The sequence below is a fragment of the Rhodamnia argentea genome, chromosome 11 (assembly GCF_020921035.1).
Source record: "Rhodamnia argentea isolate NSW1041297 chromosome 11, ASM2092103v1, whole genome shotgun sequence".
NCBI lineage: Eukaryota > Viridiplantae > Streptophyta > Magnoliopsida > Myrtales > Myrtaceae > Rhodamnia > Rhodamnia argentea.
Genome location: NC_063160.1, coordinates 17,315,682 through 17,335,341, shown reverse-complemented (window position 1 = coordinate 17,335,341; position 19,660 = coordinate 17,315,682). Strand labels below are relative to the sequence as shown.

At 40.9% G+C, this 19,660-nt stretch overlaps 2 protein-coding genes across 5 annotated transcripts; both read left to right on the top strand.

Annotated features, from left to right (window-relative positions):
* The first annotated feature begins 175 nt into the window (after positions 1-175).
* On the top strand, positions 176-18,691 carry LOC115751111 (phosphoglucan phosphatase LSF1, chloroplastic). 4 transcript variants are annotated; one of them, XM_030688832.2, is made up of 11 exons: positions 176-181; positions 12,913-13,293; positions 13,560-13,666; positions 14,226-14,685; positions 14,792-14,863; positions 15,516-15,637; positions 15,980-16,195; positions 16,783-16,888; positions 17,125-17,237; positions 17,535-17,679; positions 18,150-18,691. In XM_030688832.2, the coding sequence occupies exons 2-11, from the start codon at positions 13,021-13,023 to the stop codon at positions 18,267-18,269; spliced, it is 1,734 nt and encodes a 577-aa protein (XP_030544692.2). In that variant the 5' UTR covers positions 176-181; positions 12,913-13,020; the 3' UTR covers positions 18,270-18,691. The 4 variants fall into 4 exon arrangements, with proteins under 4 accessions (XP_030544692.2, XP_048129060.1, XP_048129059.1 ...); XM_048273103.1 differs by lacking the exon at positions 176-181 and having other exon boundaries at positions 13,121-13,261; XM_048273102.1 differs by lacking the exons at positions 176-181; positions 12,913-13,293 and adding an exon at positions 13,330-13,350.
* Positions 6,763-7,900, top strand: LOC115751115. Its single transcript, XM_030688841.2, has one exon. It carries the CDS (start codon positions 6,897-6,899, stop codon positions 7,818-7,820), a length of 924 nt encoding a protein of 307 aa, XP_030544701.1. The 5' UTR covers positions 6,763-6,896; the 3' UTR covers positions 7,821-7,900.
* Positions 18,692-19,660: the final 969 nt, after the last annotated feature.

The window sequence follows — 19,660 nt, the reverse complement described above, 5'->3', positions numbered from 1 at the left end:
CATCACGACCATAGGCTTGAATTTCACTTTGTGGCGTGTCCTAATTCATGAGAGGCTGCTGTGTTTTCAGCGCTTTCCCGAATGCTTTAACACAAATCTGTCAAGACAAGACGATATCAATGTAGTTCCTACTCGAGTCCTTTAAACAGCTCACGCCCTTCTGTAACCGAGCGCTCTCTCTGTAGCCAAGAAGGCAATTAAACTCTGTTCTCCATTCATCGCGACCCGCCGCTTCCTGCTCCCATTTCGCATCGCCGGCCGGCCTAACTTAAATTTCGCCCGACGCACCGCTTTTTTCCGATTCAATACGTCATGTATGAACGGAAAGTCCGCGATGGGGTTAGGAGCCAGTTTAAGAAATGAGAGGGTGGCTGGGGGGCTGTCAGTGCTTTACGAACGGGCGACTTTGACTCATGACCCACCCACCCACCCACCCAACCCCGCCACCGTGATTTTCAAATTCTTGCGCCGCTCTCTCAACGTCAACGTAAGTTAAAATCACCGCAAGCAACCAACTCGAAGAGATTCCGATCTGGAGCTCGAAAATCCATGGAGTTCGGCCCGTTCGAACGGCGGCGAAAGGAAGTCAACGGATGACAACTGCTTCTCGAATTCCTTTTTCGCCTCCCGCGCTTTTATCTTGAGCTTGGGAAAATTCACATTGAAAGAAAGTCGCTTTAAAGCACCCGCAAATGTTGGCCAAAAGAGGATTGACGATTGACGATTGGTTCACACCCAGCAACGCGTCTGTCTTCCTTTTTTTGGAAAAAGTACCCACAAAAAAAAAAAAAAAAATGAACCTAGTACTGTGGTGATAACAATTCTGTCCTAAATTTTTCAATATCACCAATTTTGTCTGAAACATTTTTGCATTGGTACCAATTCGGTCTATCAGGCCAATTTTAATCGGAAATCGTTGACGTGGATGACCATAATTCCACTTGGTGCAATCGGAGTTGACATGGATTTTTTTATTTTATTTTATGTTATTTTATTTTCTTCCCCTTTTCTAAGCCATCGGCAAAAAAGAAAGAAAGAAAGAAAGACAAAAAAATTAAACAAATAAAAATATCTAAAAAAATTATTAAGATATTATTAAAAACCATGCCACGTAGGATGATCAATGTTCAAGTCGGCGATGTGTGGTCTAAAATGGTCGGATAGATTCGAAACTAAATTGGGTCAATTGATAGGTTTAAGATTGAATTGATATCAATATAATAAGTTTAAGACTTTTTTTTGTACTTTTCTTCTTCTTTCCTTTTTTTGGCTGAATTGGCAAAGGCAATCATCTTATTCATTGAAACGGGCCGACCGATTCCTAAGACCTGCCTAAAGGATAGACAACTTGGGAATCGTTTGGTGCCATAAGCTTTTAGATCTCTAAATACCATACAAACAAGCATGAACACTCCGAGACCGGATAATGCGGCCAACGTTGGCAAGACACTCTCGAACGCGCTCGACCTTGGTTTTACGCTCGAAAAAAAGTCGTACGTGCTTACGCCTCGAAAAGGGGAAGGAACCGAAGCACGAGAAGCGACTCTAGCCAGGCCGTCATGACACCCCAATGCCACGGCTGTCACCGCTGCCACCGCCGCCATGTCCGACGCAAGCGGGCCGAGATGGCTGCTAATGGAGCCGCACGACCTTATCTTAAATCGTGAGTGTAGCCGTCAAGGCACGGATCAAAAGGCGAATAAGATTTGCGTGCATATGTGGTTGGGGGAGTAGTTAGGTGGAGCATTTAATTCAAAGTACCACGTTGTTGTCACGAGGCACCTCGACGTGAGTTGGTGTCTCGTTTTCTTGTTTTTTATTTTATAAATATTTTCATCCCTTCCCATCTTAATCTAATCCCGAAAAGCCCTGAATAAAGATTAACTCAAACGAGGTCAACGTGTTCGTGGGCTTCAAATCCCGGGTTTTCCTTGGCCGGGGATTTTGCTTGCTCGCCAAAACAAAACCGAGAATCGATCGACGTCATGGCTGTGCTCACGGACGGAAAGATCTCAACTTTTTAAATTCGTTTCTCTCTTGTTTTCCGGGATTTTTCCTTCTAGAGAATGAAAAGTCAGAGAGAGAGAGAGAGGGGGGGGGGGCCACCTGTCCTCGGTTTCCGCAAGTTTGGATCCCGAGAAAACTTCGTAGGTTCGTGTTGGACTTTTCCCAGGAAAAACGAGTTTTTTCTTTTCAGGTTCCTCGTTCGTCATCGGCGTTAAGCAGCCGCAAGCCTTTCCCTTTGAAAAGGGAGTCTCTGTGACAGCTCGCACTCGCCGTCCTTTCTTGCTCGTTTTTTCTTTTCCACGGTGGCTGCCGAATGATGGAGGAAAAATCCCCCCGGCCCCCCAAAAATAATCCATGAAGATGTCAAGTTTTATAGTAGATTAATTGTGGATATATATGGTAACACTTCCTGAAAAATATTTCTATTCCAAAAGTGTTCCGATATACTTTTGGAGTTAAAAAAAGAAACAAAAAACTTGTTTTTGGATTTTGAAACATTTTTTAGAAACAACTCGAGGGCGAACTCATGCAAGCCACCACCACGCACCATCATCGGCGAGGAGTTGAAGCGGCCGCTGGCCGCAATTTGCGAATCCTTCCTTTTAGTGAAAAAAATAATTTTTTTTGTACTTGTCAAAGGCTTTTCCGTTCTCGAAAATCGTAGTTAGTAACAGAAACATAAAAAAAATGTTTTTGTTCCAAATATGTTCTCAAGAACGAAAACGTTACCATCTGCGACCTTAATTGCAAAGTGTAAGGCTCCGTTTATTTCGCAAAAAATAAATAACTTAAGTAACATTTTCTAAAGGATTAATATCACGAAAAAAAAAATCAAATTGGTACACTTATGACAAAGTTATCCGAAACTATTTTTTTTATTACAAAACCCCTAAATTGGTACGGTTGTGATAAATTTATCTTAAATTATTTTTTTAACCACCAACAATCCTAAATTGGTATACCCATAACAAATTTACCATAAACTAATTATTTTTAAGACGAAAAAAACTTAAAATGGTACATTGTGACAAATTTATCCTCAATTAAATTGGGTTAATATCATGAAAATTTTCAAACTGATACACCCTTCAATTGCCACGTGTCATGCAAATTAATACTTTAACGGCTAAGTTTAACAAAAACTAATAGATGGTAAACTTATCACGGATGTATTAGTTTGGGTTAAATTTATCACAACTATACCAATTTGAAGATTTTTTGTGGTCAAAATAATAATTTGGAATAAATTTGTCATAGAAGTATCGATTTCGAGCTTTTCGTGGTATTAACCATTTTCTAAAAAAAGATCGCTTGTATCATGCATAAAAAATACATGATTAAAAGGTATTTTCATTGTCAATAAAAATATTTAAATATAAAATATTATTAATAATAAAATTATTTCAAATTAATTAATTAGGTCAAGCGATATAAGCTATAAATCGGTAAGGGCTTCTTGTTGATCATGCGTGATGCAGCTGCAGTAAAATTTACGGGCAATGAAGTCGAGAATGTCCCAATGCGGGTCGGATCTGCCAGGCGGGACGCGTGTCGAATTCGAATGAACCGATGAGGTTAGGTGTCACGTGATCAACGGTGGAGATCCCATTTGAAGGAGAACTCCTCGTCCAGGTGTACGGCCTGATGGATTTTGGAGCGAGTAAAACTGGAGGCACACGTGCAGGGGGAGATCAATGGGGGCAAGAAACCCCGTGACTCCTACTCAACCGAGTACTTACTTACACGTGCGGGGAAACAGTCGGGTTCACATTTGAACCCGATTTCGCACGTTCGTCATATTGCTGTCGGCTCCACCAGCGATCCATTTAGCGGTGAATAGCGAATACGCTCCACACCTGGGATTTATTTGACCCGTAAGAGCCGGTTCCAACTTTTGAAATCAGGGATCGAATCGGCCGGTTCTCAAATTGACCCCGAAAACCGGTCCCCATTTTAGACAACTACCGTTTCAGGAGTGCCTATAATTCGAACAATTTGTTTAGGTTCCAAGTTCGAATATTATTATTGATATGGCCTTTATTTTTTAAACAAGTGAAAAATAAAATCCTAAAAAGCGATCAACGGTTTTGCTCAAAAATTAAGTAGAACCAGCTTTAGAATCGCCTTTCATGGTATAAAATTGGGGAAACATGCTGGTCAAGACCGGTACTTCAATTTTTTCATCCAGGGCATATCCGCTCCCCGAGTGGACCAGCCTGGAGCCTCTCGATAAGGCCGGTTCTATTCGATTTTTTGACCGAACTAGTCCAGTTACTTGCACTCGCTTACACTTACACCAATTGAAACGATAGACTAGAGGTATCAAAAGAGGTAAAAAAACCTATATTTAATGAGATGGGTCAAATTTGGGTAAATCTTGTTTTAATAAATGGGTTATTAATGGGTTTGAGTTGTAAACTTACTTATATATGAGTTCTAAATGGTTTAAAGACAAATCCATATCTTAACCCATTCTTCGACGGTTTTTTATATTATATATATTTTAATTTCAGATTTTTTAAATTTGTAACTTTTTTATATTTCTTTTTTCTTTCATTCTTTTACATTACAAATTAAAAGTTCGGTCGCCTATCGCCCCGCCATCAGCCGGCCAGGTTAGGTATGGGTTGTCAGCCGGAAAAATAAACATTTATAATAAATAATTTATTTTAAATTGAATTGAATACTAGAGTGCTTTAGCAATATGAGTTGGGTCGGGTATAGGTAGCTAGATTTTAATTGCATGAAAATGATTCAAAATGGTAATTAAGTTTGGGACATTTGCGATCCGACCCAAACTCGAACTGATTCGAGAAATCAATCTTTATTTTATTAAATCCAAAATCCCGGGAAAAGAAAAGGGAGGAGGGAAAGGCAACGGAAAATGAGGAGAGGGAACGTGAAATGCGCGAATTAAAACAAGTCTAGCACGTGTGAATGCATGCACACTGCAAGTGCACATAACGTGCGGATCAAAGCTCAGGTGCGCGCACAACAAAACACAACAGGCGTTTCAACTCGCAGGAGGAGATGCATCGAGATTCGTTTGTCCGAACTCTCTCTCCGCAACAATCATCCTAGTAGAATGTCATGCTCCGTAGCTACCCTTCCCTTCTCCCCTTGTGATTCCTAATTTCGTACGCACTAAAGTGATCATGTGTATTCCTCTAATAATTGAGTATTAAATCTTTCTAAATCTTACCTTTCAATTTTGTCAATTGAGTTTTAAATCTTTCTACATTTTAATAGTTGAGCCAATCCGGCCAAATTTAACAAGAAATCGGCGATGTGGACGTCGATAGTGTCACGTAGGACAATCGAGACCGATGAGAATAATATTATATATATTTTTTATATTTTGAATTTTTTATTTTTTTTCTTCATTTATCTTTTTATTTCTACCAATTCCAGCGAGAAATGGTCGGCGACCCTCACCGGGCTTGGAAGAAAAAAAGCAAAAGAAAGGAAGAAAAAATTAGATTATAAAAATTGGTAGGAAGGTTGGCATTCATGTCAAAGATTTTCAGCTAAAATTGATTGGATGGATTTAGATTCCAATTGTTTCGCGGAAAATAACTTTCGGGAAAATATTTTTAGTATTTTTCGGCATTCATTTCGTAGAAAATTAACTAGTCTAAGGAAAACATTTTCCTCTCATTAACACATTCAAAAGTGGAACATATTTTTTGAAACAATCCCATCATGAAAAAAGCACATTCCAAATATGGCAATTATTTTCCAAGTCATTTTATGTCGTGTATTAAAAAATATTGTCATTTTCCTAAAAAATGACTTTCCGAAAAACATTTTTCAGAAACAACTCATTTTTTTTTACAAAATGAATTAAGCATTAATTTGCAAAACGTAAAAGATGTTTGGGACTCAATTGACAAAATCGAAAGATTTGAAGCGCAATAGATTTACGGCTTTTTGCATAATTTTTCCTGGAATTAATATCTATCTACGTGGGCCCAATCGAAATGAACCGTTCAATTAGGCACGATGCATCTCGTACGACTATATAAATACGCATGTGCATCCGCGAGCTCTCATAAATCACATGTGGCCAAGTCCTTCGTCGAATGATTTGTGGGTCGAAGGTGAAGACGAAATGGCAAGTACTTCGAATAAATTGGAATTGCAAAACATTCTTACCTCTGACGGTTATGTTCCCTTGAGGGAATTTATCGTTTTGATTACGCGATTCTTATCTTCGACGACTCACATATTAAGGTTCTGTTTGTTTCGTGAGAAATAAATTATTTTTAAAATATTTTTCTTAAATTGTTTGTTTACATTACTTACAAAAATAAATTAATGAAAAATATTTTTGCCATCCACGAAAACATTTGGACATAAAATGTTGTCGATAATAAAAAGTAATTATTTAAAAATATATTTTAAAATTATTTATTTTTCGTGATATAAGCGGAATCTAATTGAGATAGATAAATAAAAAGTTATTTATTTAAGAAAACTAGAGATCATGGATGGACGAGTGAATTGAAAAATTGATTTTCTTAAAGAGGAAGGTAGGGACAGGGGATTAAGCGACAAGGTGCACTTAACAAGGCGCACTTAACAAGGCACAACTTGGCGTGTGAACACAATTTGACATCGCTAATGGTCTTTTGGCATTTCACTTGACAATTGACAATCAATCCGTCCTTCTAGAAGCTCACGCGCTCCCCACTCGCGTGTTCTCCACCCGCTTTTCTTCCCCTTAACGACGTCCATCGAGAAGCCCCTCCCGATATCTCTCGCTCTCTCTCATATAAATATCTCCATCACCACCTCCTCCGTCCATTACCATCTCTCCATATTCCTCTGCACTTGCAGACGAAACGAAGCGTCTGAGAGTACAGCTCTTTTGAATCCGCAGGTGAAAGATGGCGTCGAACGAACCGGAAAGCTGCGAGCAGCTCGCGGCGTGTCCTAGCTTCAACAGCTACTCCGCCAATCGGCTCGCCGACGTCGCTAACCGGGTCGCTCTTGAGGACGAAGACGAGGGACGCGGCTCCTCCGAGTCGGAGCCCACTTCTTCGGGAAATGATTTGAGGGGCGGTTGTCACGAGGCCGGGGACGATGATTTCGAGTTCGTCTCGCTCGTCAGGGAGCACCACGAGGTCCTGATCAACGGCGGCCAGATCGGCCCGGTCTTCCCGGTGTTCAATCGAGACCTTCTACACGTGCGCGGTGACAGGGCTTCGGACCGCGAAGCGAAGGCGGATCGGGATCACGACCGCGAAGGTGCGGTGTCTTCGATAAGGATTCCGTTGAAGGACTTGTTCGTCGAAGATCGCGATCCTCCGTCGTCGTCGTCGTCGGAAGCCGACGAGCTGGAAGGGATACCGGAGGGCAGCTACTGCGTGTGGACGCCGAAGTTGCCGGCGGGTTCGCCGCTGTCGCCTAGCCGGTGCAAGAAGAGCAGCTCGACGGGGTCGTGCTCGAAGCGGTGGAGGTTGCGCGACCTGCTCCGCCGCAGCAACAGCGAAGGGAAGGAATCGTTCGTGTTCTTGACGCCGAGCTCGAGGTCGAGCTCCATGTCGAGGAGCAGCGACGCGAAGGCCGGAGGGGAAGCGAAGGAGAAGGCGAGCCCGCCGTCCGACCAAGCTGTCGTGGTCGCGGGGAGGAGGAACAAGGCTAAGGAGAAGGAGACGGCGGCGGCGGCGTCGGCGCACGAGGTGTTCTACGTGAGGAACAGAGCACTGAAGGAAGGCGACAAGCATAGGTCGTACTTGCCGTACAGGCGAGGCCTGGTCGGCTTCTTCGCCAACGTGAACGGATTGGGGAGGACGTTTCCTCCTTTCTGAGCTCCGGCGCAATTTCGCTTTTTCTTTTTTATTTATTTAATTAAATTAATGGGTTTGCCGGTTTGGTTTACTCAACGACGTCTTTTGGGGATTTGAGATTTTGTAACATGCATACAGCACATAACGCACATAAGTTATGTTCATTTTTTTGGGAATTTATGTACATATTATATAGTTTTGTCTGTTTAGTGTACTGGAAATATATGTAGAGTTGATATATATATTTTTTCAGGTTGAATGAAATAATTAGGGGCTATAAATTCTTTACCAAGGATGATCCGGGCAAAAATACTAATTACAAATTTTAAACCTAACATGATGTAAAGATGATATCGATGCCATGGATGTGATTTCATAAAATAAAAAAAAATTTGAACAGAATGACAAAATTTTAATCGCAGCAATGGTACGAAAAAGATGGCTAGAAGGCGGAGAGACGATCGATCAAATTTGAGAGGAAAATTTTTTTTTTTTTGGGTCGAAGGATGTTTTAATGATAGCGAAATTTGTCGGCCTTTAATACTTGAAAAGGGGGTGCGCACCTAATTTTGGAAGTGACGTGGGGCGAGGGGATTTAATTTTTAAGGGAGTGGGTGGTGGGTCCCGCTGATGCCACGTGCGAAGGGGCACGCTTGTCCATATGAATCGGCGGTCCAAATGCGCGGAGATGGTCGGCTACGAATCCTGGTTGCGACTCTCACATCAATCAATCAATCGCTCGCCTGTCTGCTCGGCACTCGAGGGGGACAAGTTCGTTTTCACGATTCTAGGTGTGGGGGGCTACTGCTTCCGCTCGCAGGTTGGCCTAACCCCTCTTAAAGGCAGTTCGAGACAAATTTAAGATTAGAATTAAAATTACCAACCTTTTTTTTTATGAAAAAAAGTGTTCAGAGGTAAATTTGAGACTAAATCTAAAATTATCGATTTTTTTAGACCAAAAAAGTTCGGATGAAATTTGATTTTTAGACAAATTTTTTTTTTGGATATATATGGGTCTGAGCCTTAAATCAGTGATGCATGATGTAAATTTAAGACTGAACCTAAAGTTTAAGATTTTTTTGTCTAGACAAAATTGAAATTACATCTAAAATTGATAATTTTTCAAAAGATTAAAAAAAAAAATCAAGACAGAATTGAAATTGAACCTGAAACTGGAGATTTTTTTAGCAGACCTCGCATATTCACATGCCAAGGCAAAAACGACTTGATCGATCTGTTTATTCCTTTTCATTTTTGCGTGTGTGTAGAGGCGGGAAGAGTTAAAATCACCGCATAAGCTAAGAAGGCCCAAATCTTTGCTATATTAACTACGAGAGCCTAATTGGCAAGCCAACGGGCACATACATACACACGCAAATTGTACAGCATGCCACGCTGCCTCCAGTTTTTGCAAGACCAGTTTGTGGATTCATTTCGTGCAACTAGGACGGCGAGTCAAATAGCCGAGGCCTATACTATCCCCGAACCATTATAAGAATAGCCCCGGAGTTCAGTTCTCGCCTCTCGGAGTCAAACAGAAACCCTATCGGCCTCGCGGATCCGACCTTTTCGCAGTTTCAAGTTCCGGAAAAAAATAAAAAGAACAAAAGAACGAAGAAATCCACATTAGCTTTTGGATTATCATTCTTACATCCTTACCATGCATTAGAGCATTAAATGAGACCCCACCTTGAAATTTAGAATGGCCGTCAAAGTGGGTTGGTTGGGCGGCCGCCGGGGGGGTCCAGAGATCCCAGCATCATATAACCCCTGTCCTAACTTCTCCGATTTTATATGCCCAAATCGAAATTCGGATTCGTCCAACCAACCCCAACCTTCTCTCGGCTTTCCCCCAAACCAAAAAAGATTCCGACCGATTAGAAAATGCGATCGTCCCGTGTCGCGACGGTACATCCGATATTCGAATTCTGATGCCGAGATGTCTTTGGGGATTGCTCGGACCGTTGGATGGTCACCACTGACTTATTGGGCTAGTCTTCTCGCGGCCCGCTTTGCCTTTACTGGTCACTCAACCCCTTCGACAAGAGTGATGTGTGCTTGCGGTTGTGGGCCTTAATATGAGAGCCATTCAGGGAGGGGGCGGGAATTGTCCCCGATCGGTTTAAAACCCATTTTACGAATGTTAATTCAGTTCTATACTTTTCAACTCTGTCAAACTTAATTGTGAACCTCTACACGGGATTTCAATGTCGTCATCTTGGTCAATTCTGGCCGGAAATCACTATGTCCACGGTAGGCTAAGTTTGTGCAATATTTTCAATGGGTTTTTATAATTTGTAAGCCGGTAATTGGATTTGGAAAGATGGCATGAGTGATGCGCAAGGAGAAAGGTTAAAAAATATATATATACTTATTGCATTTATATCAATTCAATCCTAAACATTTTAATTGGATTAATTTAGTCTTAAATTTATTGAATTTGTACCGATCAAGTCCATTAAGTCAATTTTGATTAGAAAATCGCTAATGTGGACGTTGGGCCCGACATGACAATTTTTTTTAAAAAATGTTTGTGGAGCTAACGCTAGCATCCAGGTCAGGTATTTTCCATTAAAATTGATAGGACGGACTCAATTCATATAAATACAAAAAAAAAAATTAGGCCTAAAGTGATCGAACTAAAATTTTTTGACTGAATTCTTGGTAATTTTCCCGACACGTTGGGGGGAAGTAGTTGACGAAATGAAGCTGACTTCGTGTGGCAACTCGATCGAACCGACTATTGAAATCAAACATGACCACATAATGCATCACCCACCCCATCCGTCGTATGTAAGTGAACACGTCAAGACTCATCATAGAATATGATTATAATGAAAATTATGGGAGTATCCGTCCGTCCATGGTCGCCTCGTCGAACCGGGTCGTCGAATCGTAGGGTTGTCATAGTTGTACTCGATTTCGTCCCAGACCAATACAAAATGTCATTGCGTGCAAATACTATGCATTCTATGTTGTCAAAATTCGACTCTATGACAGAAAGACTTTTTATCGAAAGTCGTTTTTTCAATTTTTATTAGAAGAGGCAGGTTTTAAGAGGATTCCAAATAAAAAATATTGCATGTAGATAATGGAATTAACAACTTCACTTCGATTAGAGCCGAACATACATAAATTGTGTCTAAATTTAATCGATGACAAAGCTTGAAAATGTACAAATAGAACGTCGAAATTTAATCGGCAATGAGGTATCCAGGAGCTATAATAAGATACAGCTATGAATTTAATTGACGATGACGATCTAGAAGTTACTGCTAAGAAACGCATCGGAATTTAATTGATGATGGGAATCTAGAAATGATAACTGCAATGCAAAAATTGAGAGATAACGGGTTTGCTGGTTTGGGCGTGGTGCCTCTAGAGAGTACGATGTTACTATTTAAAGCTGACAATGGACGGTTATCGATGGGGTTTACAAAGGGAGGTTACAACACGGGTTACAAAGGGATGTTACAAACAATTATCGAACGATTACATTGATGGTTGGATTGACTCCATTACCTTGATGGTTTATTTGACTATACTATCTTGATGGTTGCTTTATTTGATTACGTCGATGGTTGTTTTTACGGACGATTGTATGAAAAACTATCGACTCTACTTTTTATTGATTCCTTCGAGTTGTCGATAATTCCGTTCGTAAATTACCAAACTCTACTCTCATCGACTAAATTTACCGCATGTAAACAATAATCAAAAGTTGTTAATTTTTCGGTACAAAACCCGTTCCAAGACTTGCTTCGTCCTAAAACGCTTTCATTTCGGTCAAACACATCTACTCGGAAAAGTAGCTCTACAAAGTGCAACTACTGTATATGCTCATGAGTCACGATCATTAGCTCTTTACTTGATTAAAGGGCCTAATTAGCCGGACGGAACATGTAAAATCTGTCCAAAGGAAAATTTGGCAGTGCACGGATGCCTTGGGGATTGCGGCACTGATCTATAAATTGTTCCTCCTTCGAACGTGCGTGAATAATGGGCCATCGGAAACACGTTTTTTTGGCCCATTGTTCAAGAGAGTCTAATCGCTTGGCAATTTATTGAATTGGGTCACCCATCCCCACTTGACCCCTTTGGAATTTACTTTGTCTTGACACTCCGACAGTGAGCTCTCATTTTTTTTTTTTTTTTTCAAGAGAGTCTAATCGTGTTGCAATTTTTTGAATTGGATCACCCATCCCCGCCTCAACCCCTTTGGAATTTACTTTGTCTTGACACTCCGACAGTGAGCTCTCATGTTTAAGTGCTTTTGAATCCAATAAAGTATTTTTCAACAAAAAAAAAAAAAAATTGCTCGAAGAAAAAAAGAAGTTCCTTGCAGAAACGGAAGTGGCAACTCTAAAAGGAATTGAAGTATTAGTTTTCAATTGGACCGTGATGGGGATCCGAGTAATGAGGATCCTGCTTCTTAAAAATAGAAAGAAATTAAAATTGGAAGGTCATGTATTTAATGAGAATAATTATAAAGTATTAATAACAACAATAATGTACGCACATACAAATAAAATATACGATTAAATAAAGTATCAAGGCTTAACCTCTCGAGCTATTAGTGTCCGAAAAAAAAGCGCTTGTTTGAGCTTTTCCTTTTTTTTTTTTTGGTAGGGATAAATTTTTGAGTGGATGGATTCACTTTTTGAAATCGAGAACCTAATCAGAAGGACCGATTCCACCGGATGGGTTCAAGAAGTGTCCATACGTACTCTCATTATGCATTAATCTTAACTGAGGTTAGTTAACTAATTATGTCCACTGATCACATGGAAGATGTCACGGTCTGGTCCGATTCTTATGGTCGCCCCTTGCTTGAATTGATTAGGAATCCGAACGGCTATAACTCGGCGTCGATACTGTGCGCTGATTGGTCAGTCATCTTGCGTTTGGACAATGCGCTGCTCGTTTAGCAACGCCAATCTGCTCCCGTTGCAAAGATCTTTTCTCCGGAAGGCGCGATATTTCCACGTGGCAACTTGTGGCGCGAAAAGGGCCCTGACCTTTTTTCTTCTTCAGATCGTCATCCAGCGAAGCAGCTACGACTCCCCGTAAACACAGAGAGACACGCACACTCTCTCTCTTTCTCACGCTCAAGCCATCTCTCTCTGTCTCTCTCTATATATACACACAGCGAGAAGTACTAGATGCACGCTTCGTTATCGCGTTCCGTCGTCTCTCGTTCCTCGCCAAATTCGCCGGCGCCATGGCTTCTCTGCAACTCGCCGGTTGCGGAGCTCTCGAACGTCGCTGCTGCGCTCCGTTTCGGGGCGGAGAACCGCGGTTCAGCGGCGGATTCACCCGTCGAGAGAGGGTCAGGGGTCGCGGAGGGATTTGCAGGGTCCTCGCGATGTCGAGCGATCCTCCTTCGTTGAAGATGAACCTCAACGAGTACATGGTTACTCTCGATAAGCCTCTCGGCATCCGATTCGCGCTCGCCGCCGACGGTAAAATCTTCGTTCACGCTCTTAAGCGAGGGGTACGTGAATGTACGGTCCTGTACCGGACCTGGACTACTTATTTTTGGTGTTCACCGGTTCGTCGTGAGTGAATTCAGTTTGTTCAGCTGATGAGATTATATTGCTAATGCTTGTCTTGCTTGCAGTTATATTTTGTTTTTTTTTTTTTTTTTTTGGTATGTTGAATTAGAGTTGCTATGGCTCACTTCGATTTGCATTGTGAGTACAATGAAGTGTCGCTTTTTAAATATGTTAGTCACGTAGGATTTTATGCAAACGATTGCAGGGTAATGCGGAGAAGTCTAGGATTATAATGGTAGGCGACACTTTGAAAAAGTCGAGCGATCCGTCTGGTGGCAAGCTTGTGGAGATTAGGGACTTTGGTGATACAGAGTAAGAGACTTCATTCTTCAGTGTTTTAGAGTTACTTTTGGTTCAATGCCAAATACACGGCAGATGTGATCTTCTTCAGTCTTCTGAAAGTTAAGCCAGTGAACTTTGGATCGTATGAGGTGGTCTAGGTAACTTTGGAGGTGGGACATCAAGTCTTCTCTTAAGTCTGTGGTAACATTGAAGTCATTGCTCATCGTTAGTCTGAAATGGCAACATCTCTGCTGCTTGGTTGTTACGACCAGCGATCATGTCTTTCATGTCATTCCTATGCAGACTTGGTTATATGAGCTGATGAAATGAGAAATTAAGTGTCTTTCCTAATACAATCTAATTTAATAAGTCTTGTGGGAGTGTTATATAACAGAGAATAATGTGAGACTTATCTGATACTAGGATATACTGGGCTTATAGATTGGCTGAAACTTGTGTAGCATAGCTGAAAGAAAGCCAGTTAGACAGCCTAGGGGAAGTTTAGCTTGTAGGAAGATATGTGTTGTTCATCTCTCTCTCTCTCTCTCTCTCCCTATCTTAACTAGTTATTGGTTTCCCCTTTCATCAGGATGATGATGAAAGAGAAAATGGGGTCTTTTAGCCTGGTTCTGGAGCGACCATTCTCTCCATTCCCTATTCACCAACTGCAGCGTTTGAGTGAGCTGGATATACTATACAATAAAGGTTTCATTCCTGTTGTTACTTGGAATAAGGCTTTACTGGCATCAAATTTGAGAGCTTCTGAGGGAAGTGGAAATTGTGGATTTGTGTTGTTTTCTTCAAAGTTTTTGTCCTTGGATGGATGGAGGCTGTTAAGCAATCAAAATGGACAAACCATTGCTCAAGTTCTGCAGAAAAACAGTCCCACTCCAATCATGAGTCCAGTTGTTTGTATTTTCTCCGAAGATGATTCTGGAGATGGAGACTGGACTTATGGAAGCTTCCCTCTTGAAGAATACATTAGAGCACTCGAACGATCTGAAGGAGAGCTTTATTATAACCATTCCCTTGGTATGCGCTACAGTAAGGTGTGATTTTATCATTTATATTGTGATAATTCTGTTGGTCATGCCTTCTACTCAATTTATTCATTTTTTATGGTTTTCGATCAAATCTATGGTTTCCCTTTGATAGATTACGGAGCAAATATATGTTGGATCATGCATACAGACAGATGCTGATGTGGATACTCTCTCAAGCATTGTGGTGAGTGTCCAGCTGAATGTGGTGTCAATTGACATAATTTTAACAGTCAAGCAAGCTGTGTCAATTTATTTAACTTGCTATTTCCCTAGAGACCATTCACAATGGGTATGAGCAGTCAATTCTTCGAATTGGAGAGTGTTTATGTATGGTTTGGCACCAAGGCTATGTGATGCAATCAATATTTTTGATAAACAAAGTGAAGGTGGATTGAGTTTGTGTACCTTTTTTAATTGTCTGATAATATTTCTATGCTGATCGGTCATCATCTTCTACTTCTTGGCAATGAAGTCGTATTCTACTCTTATCATCGTGCAACGTGGATGGAACCTAGAAGCTGTGCTGTCATCTGTCCTGATCTTCCAGAGTGCAAGCATTTAAGACCAGAGTTGTGTCGAAAATGGAATTGCTAGAATTTCTTCTTGTCTTACACAAGGCACAAGTGACGTCATTTATAATTTACCCCCGTCTGTGGTATAGAAGCAAACAAAAAGCAAGAAAATAAATTAATTCAGAACGCCTCATGCGTTCTCTCTGTATTCTTCCCTCTGTTTGATCATATTGACAGAAATAGGAGATTTATTCTCTTTGTATTCTTCCCTCTGTAGCTTCTCATCTCACATCACTTGTAACAGCAAGCAAATCTCTATGCCAGGGTGTCACTGCTATATTGAATTTTCAAGGAGGAGTTGAATCACAAAATTGGGGAATCAATCCAAATGCAATTAATGAGTCATGCCAACGACGTGGTGTTCTCATGATAAATTATCCCATAAGGTAACGAGAATTTTACATTCCAACTCCTTTGACAGGAGAGCACAGTCAAATTATGCCGAAGAAGTAAACTTCCCAAGTATGCATCATGTCGACTTCAGATTTCATAATTTTGGACTATGTTCTACTGGTAATGAGATGTGCATTTATACCTATCAAATAAGGAGTTGAGCATGATTGATGCTATTAGTTTGCTCCATTCCTCATGGTTATATATGTCTTGTGACAACAATTTTACTGGACTCAATTATTGTTATGTGCTCAGGTGATGCAGTTATTGTTTAGTAGTAATTTAATTCCAATGTGCCACATAGTGACATTGCTTGGCCTTGTTGGTCATTTTAGGGACTCAGATTCCTTTGATATGAGGAAGAAACTGCCTTTCTGTGTGGGGCTCCTGCTACGTTTGTTGAAGAAGAACCATCGTGTATACATCACCTGCACTACTGGTCTTGATCGGTCACCTGCATGTGTGATAGCATATCTCCACTGGATTACTGATACTTCCCTCCATGCAGCTTACAATTTTTTAACTGGGCTACACTCTTGCAGTCCTGACAGGTTCGCACCATTGATTTTTCTTTAGGCTATTGGGTTGGAGATTTCCATACATGGCAATTTCCTTTGATATATTTAGTTATTAAAAAGGAGGTATATTGCTTCCTTGACATTTTTTAACTTGAGCAGCCTGTTTACTACATCAAAGTAACAGTCTTCCAGGCTGTTACTCTAAATCTGCTAGAAGTGCTAACTGGACTATTATGCCTGATGAACTTTCTGGATGACACCTCTTGGTGGCAAAATATTTGCATCGTACTCCAGAGGGCATCCAATAAATTTGGAACTATAGAAGTGCTTTGCTTTGTGAAGGAAATGCTATAAACCAAATTAGTAGTTTGTAATATTTCACAAACTTTTGTGGAAGGAGTAGAGTTTCAACTGTCTTTCTCTTGCTGGTACCTGATAAACCCCCTGTAACAGAAGCTCACTATATTCCATCACTAGATATGCCATGGCAGGCCTTGCTTAATTTATGCTTTTTGGAGACCTCAAACTATTTGCCATCTGATGTTTAAAGCACCAATGGTAGTAGAACTGTCTGTCAATGTTACTTTCTCGGTAAAGTTGTTATCAGATGTTTATTGCAGACCTGCGATTGCTTGGGCAACATGGGATCTTATAGCCATGGTGGAGAGTGGTAGACATGATGGACCAGCAACCCATGCTGTGACTTTTGTCTGGAATGGACATGAGGTAATTGATGACTAGAATCCATAGCTTCACAGCAAATAGCATCAACTTCTCACCTGATACATGGGGATGTATAAATACATCAATATTTTTCACATTATTGTAGGGTGCTATTTCATATTTTTCTTCCCTGGACTACTTGCTATATGTAGACCATCTGTTCGACTCAACTCCTAGTAGGCCAAGTAATATGCAATTTTTGGCTGGTATTTTTAGTTCTCTTACTTGGTGAAATTCAGGGAGAGGATGTAAACTTGGTGGGTGATTTTACGGGCAATTGGAAGGAACCAGTGAAGGCGACCCACAAAGGTGGATCTAGATATGAAGCTGAAGTGAGACTTCCACAGGGGAAGTAAGTCCGACCACTTAGTTTTATGTTGCTAAAGACATTATGAATTCTAAAAGACAATGATTTTTGCAATGATCTTGATGCTTCTAATCAGAGTCCCAATAATCATTCAGAACAAAGGGTGTTATATAGTTTGATATATTATGGTGGCATCAGAAGTTCCATCCTCTATAGAGCGATGCTCTTTGTTTCATGAGTTGTGGTTAAGAATCACTGTGCCTTTGGAACTTACTTTGCTGTTCATTCCTAATTGGGTTTGAGAATGACTCAGAAGTATATTTCCACACTTTCTGGTCTCAGATACTACTACAAGTATATTGTTAATGGACAATGGCGTCATTCTACAAACTCACCAGCTGAGAGAGATGACAGTGGTAATGTTAATAATGTGATCATGGTTGGTGATACAGCCAGTATAAGGCCTTCAGTTCAACAACAGAAGAAGGTACTTGCATTATTTTCTATCATACAAATGGAACCAAATTTACCATCTTGATGGTGATTAAAATGTGAAGTTGTATTCTGATTTCCATGATACATGCTTCATTATGCAACATGGCACTTCATGGTGTTTGACTGTTGACATTGAAATCTTGAAGACTTGTATTCTCAACACACTTGCTTAGTTATGGTGCAATTCATTTATATTGATGAGCTGCAGGTTCTGCAGCGTCTAATAGTCAGATATAAGATTTTTCTCATGTGACATCCTAAATGGAGGAGTAAAAATGAAAAGGTCTTTGTTTAGATTTTGCGCTTAGAAGTTCTGGACGTAAGGGCAGTGTAATTCTACTGATGAGACTGCAGTGTAATTCTTTCTTGAAAAATTTGAGGAAAAAAGGAAGAAGTGTTTTTGCACCAATTCATTATATATGGTTGGATCTATTTATTCACTATTTGCTCAACATTTTTCAGGATGCCAACATTGTGAAAGTGATCGAGAGGCCCCTGACAGAGAGTGAACGATTTATGCTGGCAAAAGCAGCTCGTTGTTTTGCTTTCTCCGTCTGCCCTATAAGATTGGCTCCTAAGTGATGCAACGTACTCAGGATCATGTCAAGAAGGCTTTTCAAGTGATCAGATCGGTTTCCAAATTGATGTTTCTCACAGCACAAGATCGGAGTCCCGCATTCTGTTTAATGAGAAACCAGCAATATCCCTTTCTGCTTTTCTTAACCAGGAAGCGGGAAGAGGAAACTGCCTTTTGTAAGCATTCAGGCCATGAACATCCAAGTTCGGTTCAGTCTAATGAGGAGCGTCGTTATTCTGAGCGACAGAACTCCACTGGCTGAGGCGGGACTTGAAATCGAAGCAAATCGAGAGGTACTTCCTGTTGTGTATGAGCTTAAGTGAGCTACGTTTTTCTCCCTCCCTTTCTCACCTGCCTGATTTGGCTCAACGGCCTTGTGCGGCTGTAATCTTTTGAGCCATTGGTGTCAAATGTTATCTGTACTTTCCCCTGCGATATAGCAAATTTTTTAATGTCGAAATGCCAGCAACTTTGTTCCTTGCTTGCGTAAATTCAATGTCCAATGCTTCATTCTAAAGCTCCCTATAATAAAAACAGGCGACCAAGAAGTTGCAACTTCATTAAGATTTGAGCAATATTAGAGACGCTAAAACCGATTTGGGAGGTGAATAATCAAAGTCAGTGGACCATATTCAGCATCCAATCTAACCCTGTTACTTGATGCCAATTCAGCAAATCAGCTTTTTAACATCTCTCCTTGGGCTTTCGTTTCTCCCGGTGTACATGTTCATCGGGGGAAAAAATTACTAAAAAAGTCTTGGATATATTGTAATTATATCAATTTAATTTTAATTTTTTTATCGATTTAGTCCTAAATCTTTTGTAATAGTGTTATTTCAGTCAATCTGACCAATTTTAACCGGCTGGCGTTGACGTGGACGTCAACCGATTGGCAACTAGATATTTTAGTACTTTTTGAAGTTTTATAATTTCTCTTCTTTTTTCTTTCTTTTTCTTTTTCCTTTTTTTTCTATCCCCTCTCCCCTCCTCCCCTGCCCTCCCTCCCTACTTCCAGCTGTTGCCGAGGTCCGGCGACTGGCCAGAGACTCGATAAGAGAGACTGAGCCTCACCTAGCCATGGCAAGGGTCAACCTCACCGGGCGAGGCAGCAACAGTGAGGTCGAGCCCCGCCATGGCCGAGCGAGGCTCGACCTCACGTGGCCCAAGCAACGGCGAGGTGGAGCCCCGCCAGGGCCTGGGGGGGCTCGACCTCACCTTCGTTGCCTTGCCCGGTGACGGCAAGGTTTTAGCGAGGGCGAGGTCAGCCTCGCTGGCCCATATCTGCGTTTCTCCATTCATGGCTGTTTTGGTGATCTTTCCAATACTCTCTCTCTTTCGTGTTCAGAATCGAAGCTCAGCCTTTAATGGAGAAAACGAATGGAGAAGGCAACTACCT